The sequence below is a fragment of the Antrostomus carolinensis genome, unplaced genomic scaffold (assembly GCF_000700745.2).
Source record: "Antrostomus carolinensis isolate BGI_N321 unplaced genomic scaffold, ASM70074v2 scaffold10370, whole genome shotgun sequence".
Taxonomy (NCBI): domain Eukaryota; kingdom Metazoa; phylum Chordata; class Aves; order Caprimulgiformes; family Caprimulgidae; genus Antrostomus; species Antrostomus carolinensis.
The window spans coordinates 13,181-19,662 of NW_010287712.1; the positions used below are offsets into that span (position 1 = coordinate 13,181).

At 39.0% G+C, this 6,482-nt stretch overlaps 1 protein-coding gene across 1 annotated transcript in view; it reads right to left on the reverse strand.

Annotated features, from left to right (window-relative positions):
- The window catches only part of LOC104521801 (F-actin-monooxygenase MICAL3), a gene marked incomplete at its 5' end in the record, with an annotated part of 18,143 nt that extends 11,771 nt beyond the window's left edge, over positions 1–6,372 (reverse strand). The window contains 8 exons of the mRNA XM_010163916.2: positions 4–66; positions 1,227–1,320; positions 1,850–1,976; positions 3,232–3,347; positions 3,928–4,185; positions 4,905–5,005; positions 5,567–5,722; positions 6,277–6,372. Coding sequence (XP_010162218.2) covers positions 4–66; positions 1,227–1,320; positions 1,850–1,976; positions 3,232–3,347; positions 3,928–4,185; positions 4,905–5,005; positions 5,567–5,722; positions 6,277–6,372 — 1,011 coding nt within the window. The remainder of the gene's footprint in view (positions 1–3; positions 67–1,226; positions 1,321–1,849; positions 1,977–3,231; positions 3,348–3,927; positions 4,186–4,904; positions 5,006–5,566; positions 5,723–6,276) is intronic.
- Between the last annotated feature and the right edge of the window lie 110 nt (positions 6,373–6,482).

The window sequence follows — 6,482 nt, forward strand, 5'->3', positions numbered from 1 at the left end:
CACCAGCGTACCCCTCAGTCTGCCGCTGGCACCAACTGAGCAATTTACTGGAGCGAGCTACAGACTCTGTAAGAAATCATATTTTTAGGTAGAAATGTAAACTACCTTTTTCATTAATTCTAAAATCAACATAAAAACCATGAATCAACAAATAACACCTTCATGTAAACAACAAACTCCTTCTACAATGAGCAATACAGGACAGAATTAGTTGGAGGGGTTTTTTAAAATATTATCTTATCTATTTTAGATTCAAGAAAGGATTTTTAATTTGCTAATAAGTAATTTATCTAAGTTATAACTTGACAGGTTTTTCACCCTAGCCCTTGTAAGAGCCTCAGGAATTCTAAAACAGCCACAAAGGCTTGTTTTAAATACGATCAAAAGGATCTAGAGTATCATAAATGCTCTCTAAAGCCCAGATACACTATTTCTAGTGCAAGAAGTAGAAATGTACTTCTGCAACTTTTTCTTTTCTCTTGAAAGCTTCCCTTTAAAAGCACTGACCTGTTTTGACCTTGCCTTACTGCTAGATCTGACAAGATTACAGCCTAAAGGGACGTGGTTGCAGGCCAAAGAACAAATCAAAAGACTATGTAGCTATTCAGCAGTGAAAGGGAGGCTCAGCAGCAAAATGCCACTCTTGAGAGTTCCCAAACGCTATCTGGATGTCCAAAGGCAAGGTGTGCAAAATGAAAAGTTCAATATACCCCTCGGGATACGAGATAAGGAGACAGATACTGAAATGCTTATCACAAGGCATCTTAACTTTTAGAATAATGGAAGCCAAGTGAGGTTTCATTTAGTTAAGCTAAGAGGTGAGATTAAGTAAAGGACAGCATGGACATGAAAGCCTGCATGGCAGATACCTTCTGTTATGTTTGTAAGAATCCTGAGTTTACTGTTAGAGTGAACTCAGGCTAGGCTTCTGCGCTCGAAGGACACTGTTATAGGATAAAGGAGGTGAAAAAATGCTTGCATAAGCAAATATGCTTAGAAATATAACAGCATTATAAAGCAAAGAAAATCAGGCAAAAAAATATATATTTACACATTAATTGAAACTTTAAAAATTGGAAAATCAGACTATTGACGAAACAATTGCTGGATGCTTTTTCTAAACCAAAAGAGACTGGTTGAGTAATACTTCAGAGCCTTGCTGCTCTATGTCCTGCACTGATCCAGCTCCAGAATACCAAAAGGAATGGAGCAGTAGTCAAGCCTACCATTCCGAGTCAGCTTTGGTGTCCTGGAGTTCACAAAGTTCTCTATTTCCACGTGAATGTCTTTCAAGTCTCCCGTGTTATACAAGTGGTGTACCTAAAATGACAGAAAAAAAATTAAAAACTACCTACATGACATGCACTTAAGATCCATACAGAAAAAACAGGAGAAGAAGGAGCCTTCCCAAGGCAGAAAAAGGAAGACAAGTACACTTATGTAGCAGAAATCTCTAGTCCAAGAACAAAAAAGAACAGATAGTCAGTGCTGAACAGTCTAGCTGACTGCTGCTGCTCAGTGGATACCAAACTGCAATGACAGACTGCTATACTAAATTATTTCAAAGATAATGTACACACGTGCATGCACACACACACACACACACACACACACGTGTAAAGATTTCATGTATCAGTACAGCAAGGTGAAAACTGGCAAAATCACCAATTCCTAAACAGGAATTTGTTAAAGTACAGAGGTCTGCTCTTGACTGATGGATCTTTTCTCACTGTTTCCACACTATGCTGACACATCAGGTCACTATCTGTTCCCAAAACATTAGCACAGCTTCACCTAAGGAAAGACAATGCAGACTGCAAACATTCAGAAGCACCGTTTGCCCGGTTACCTGCTGTGGCCGCAAGAAGTTGACGTTGATGTTGGGATACCGGGTGGCGGGATCGATGCTGTAGTGGCTGAAGTTTTTACTCACATTCTCAGGGGTGGTCTGAGGCAGCAGCCTGTAAATGCTTTCCCTTGGGAAAATAAAATTTTAAATAAGTTTTTGGTTTTGTTTTGGTTTATTTGTTTAAGTTTTGTGGGTTTGGGGGTTTTTGTTTGGTTTTGTTGTTGTTTAGTTTGTTTTAAAGAGATGTATCACTACTAATACTGCTAAGTGAAACCTGGAGAGATAAACATTCAAACCAGGAATTTAACCACTTCAGACACGGAATAACTAATAAGTATATTAAAATCTGCAATTTAATATAACTCCAGAAATCAAAAGGAGGGAAGAAAACAATATATTAAGCATAACTAAAAGGGTTCCCCAGTACAAGACAGACAGAAACTGGAGTGACTGAGGCAGAAGGTCACCAAGGGGACTGGAGCACTTGGCCTGTGAGGAGAGGCCAAGGGAACTGGTGTTGTTCAGCATGCAGAAGAGAAGGCTCAGAGAAGACCTTACTGCTATCTGCAATGTCTAATGGAAAGGTAATGGAAGACTGGTCCCAACTGCAACATTATTATCTTCACCATTTTTAAAAATGCAAACAAATGAAACATTAAATATCCATTGTGCCATTGATACAGTTTTTAAAATCATACTACAGTTCCTGATGGTCAGAAGCTCCAGTTGCCTAAGTTTAAAATAGGTTCTATTAGACCTTGGTTATATGCCATCTTTTAATTACCCAAGTTCTGATCTCTAAGACACCACCTTGAGTCACCAAAACAACACTCAACCAAACAATGATAAAAACATCAAGAACTTGATACCCCAAAGAAACACAAATTGTTTGGTTTATAGGAAACAATGTGACCAATATAGGAGAATATGAAATAAAAGCAAGTCTTAGCTTCCTTAGAAAATCATAAAAGATATTTTTACAAGATAATAGGAGATGGCAAGAATTTTTGTCTCTGGTGCTTTAAAGGCACCTACCTCTTCATCTGCTTTGCTATTGCAAGGCTGGTGACAGTAAGTCAGGCTCACTTTCTTCATGCAATATCAGTAAGCACCAAAAAAAGACTCCTCATCTAATCTGCTTTTAGAACTAGGACCAAGAACAGCTGCAACATTTCTTATTCCTCTATAAATATACTTCAGTTTATCAGTTCCTTATGAAATTTTTTTCTTTGCTTGAATTATACCCACAAGCATCCTTTAAAAACAGTGAGAAGCTCTATCTCCCATTCTGCCTATATATTTGTACTAGAACAAACTGGAATGAATAATGAGATGTTGGAGGAATAGATTAGAACTGAAAGTGTGTTCATTTTCTCCATTACCTCTCTGCAAGAACTTCCAAAGGACTAGCTCCGAGTGACCAACTTCGTACCATCCAAGCAGAGTCCATCGCAGCCAAAAATCCCCTGGCTATTCCAGTTCCCATCGGCCAAAATGGCTAATGTTAGAGTTCACAAAAAAAACAGAGGAAGGAAAAGCATCAGTTAGGGAAAATTTTAAACAAATATCAAGAATATATTCGGATAGTAATCTGCTGGGAATTTATAGCTCAGTAATTAGCTTAAACATCCACTCTCACTGGGCTAGAGGAAGCCAGATGCATGCTGAACTCTCTGTGAGATCCCCCAAAGCCAATGTTCCTCTATTTCCAACAACAATTCACTGCCTGGAGTGCCTTAACTGCTTCTCCTCAAGACTGTACTTTTGAACCAACTACAAAATGTTAATTATTAACAGGCCTACAGTAGGTTCTGTAGAGAGTCCAACTGTCCCAATAACAAGCAGATGGAACAGACATAACACACGTATTTTCTTAAGCAAGATCATTGCCATCCTAAATCCTCTGTTTTCCCAGTGCTCCCAGCCTTCCTTCAAACCTCCCACTTTATTATATGATAAACAGCAGCTTTCCTTTTAGTAACTATCCTAACTGGCAGCTGCATATTTCAGTGATAGGTGCAATGGCTTTGCTCATGCTTCGATTCACTGTTTACACACAATAAGTTTAAAACACAAACCTCTAAGAGACTGTCCCCAACCAGTGCCACAAGTAACTGGTGGCCGTTCTGCTCTCGCACCAGGGCTGCGTTCTCCGATGCGTACATGCACGTGAAGTCAAACATGGCCACATCTGGTTGACCATAGTGATTGATGGCAAAGTCCAGTGATGGCAGCTGCTGATTAGTGGAGAAGTCAGCTGCTTCTCTGGCATAGTTTAGCAGAGCCTCCTGGTCCACGTTCTCCCGTGAGAGTAATAACTCTGTATCAGCATAATCCTGCCAAAAAAGAGAAAATTAAAAGTGAAATAGACAAACCCACGAGTTTATTTTAAGACTGGTATATACAACAGTTGGCATTAAAACTCCTACAAATCCACTGACACAGGTTTGCACTCTAATTTCTTTCATTCCTACCTGTTTATGCTTCCAAGAGAAAATCTTTTATTGCAAACGGTAATCAGTCCTACTAGCATTTCTGACTGTGAAAGGGCTAAGAAACTTGTGAGCATTTCTGTTCACACACTTCAGACAAAAGGCACAAGACCTCAATCCTTATTTATTAATTTATGGCCAAACTACTTTGAAATCGGCTTCTGACAGAACTAGATATATTTCCAATACCTCCTTCACTCCCTGCTCTCTCACTCCCATAAAATTAGGCAAGCTCAACTAAGCCATCCAAGGTTCTTTAAGCATGTTTTATCTTAACATGAAAGAAACCCCCAAATCTACAAAGGAATACAAATTTGGAGAGGATAGATCTTGTGACACACTTCTGATGGCCCAAAATACCTCAGAAGGGCACTAACCACATATATTTGTGGTCTAAAATACACCAGCATAAAAAGATTACATGGTGAAAGGAGACAGTGTTCCCCTTCTTTCATTATCCTGAAAGCAAAGTGTACCAAAATCTTAGTTTATAGAGAGTACAGGAAAAGTTAAACTAAATTAAATCTTAGTTTATAGAGAATATAGGAAAAGTTAATACCCACATGTCGTATCACTCCTTTTTCCAGCAAGCTCTGTTTTTTGGCAGTCATGACAAAGTAGTGTGTATCATCTTTGTAGTAGACAATGTTCTCCAAGTCAATACCTTGTGACAGAACAAAAGACACGGTTACATGTCAGGTGTAACACAAGAGCTCTATCAGAAGAAAGTAAACTGAAACTAGGTGGTTAGAAAGCCTTAGAGAAAGAACAACCAAGCAGCTTTCTCCCATGCTTGTGATGACTTTAAAATATGAAATCTTCAACAAAACCACAGACAGTACCTTTTACCTGCACAGAGGTGCATACATTTCACCTCTTTTAAAAAATATATTCATCATCACTCTCAGGTTTGCATTCAGATGTGGAGTGCAGGAAACTGAACTCAGGGCTCAGACTTTTTCTATTTCAGGCTCAGATTTCCTGAAAGCCTTCAGGGAAATAAGTTCTACACTTTCTGAACCAAAATGTCAAAAACCATCTGACTGATACACATCTGCTTTGTACAACTGTAAAACTGGGGAAGTCAGATCTCAAAGAGAGACAGCGACAACAGACTTCCTTGCACAAGATGTTCATTGATCGATTAAAAATGACATCTGAGTTACAAAGTTGTCATAATAAAGACAAAGAGTTTTCACTGGAAATGTGGCAATTGCTGGCAAACCTGTGGCTTCTCGTAGATCCTGGAAGAACTTCTGGTTGAATATGAAGGCCACACCGCTGATCTCTTCTACTTTGGCTTCAGCTGTGGTGTTGCGATTGATGAAGTTTGCTGTGATAGCAATTGCTAGTTTACCACGGAACTCTTTCCGGCGAAAGCCTACGGGAAGGATAAAATAGGAACACTGAAAAATAGAGTATAGCTTCAGAGAAGGCTCAGCAAGCCCACAGACAGGTGCCCTCACAAAATAAAGAGAATGGATCTGATTAATTACACACTCCTCCAGAGAGAAAGCAACAAGTGCTGCATCAGAAAATTAAAAGCTCTTGTTTAGGGAAAAAGCTCTCCTCTCTTTCTTATCTCTTTTCCAAACATTGCAACTGGCATCAAAAGGGAATATCAAGATAGAATTCTCTACTACACAGAATAATATTCAACACTTCAATTTCTACTCCCAGAAGTAAGAGCTACAACACTACTCAACTAGAAAAAACATGTAGGAAAAATTATCCAGGTCAAAATACCCAGTGGACAGAAGAGGAAAAAGACAGCCCACATGTCTTCGATACAAATAGATTTTACCTGGACTTTTAATCTCCCTTTCACTGGCCAAATGTCTGTCCAGATTTTGATTAGGACGTTAAAGGCCATTTTTGTTCTAACTAATGTAAGAATAAGTTTTATTGGAAAGCAAATTACAGACACAGCATTACCTTCTAAGGTGTTCCTCCTGCCATCCCCTCCAATGATTACTTCAAACTCATACTCAGACACCGGATGGGTTTTCGGGTGGACCAATGCACGCCAACCTATTCCTGTTGAAAAACTCCAAGTTAATGACAAAATAAACAGCAGTCATAATAGAACATGCACAGAATCACACAGCATTGCACCAACTGGAAGAGACCTTTAAGATCAT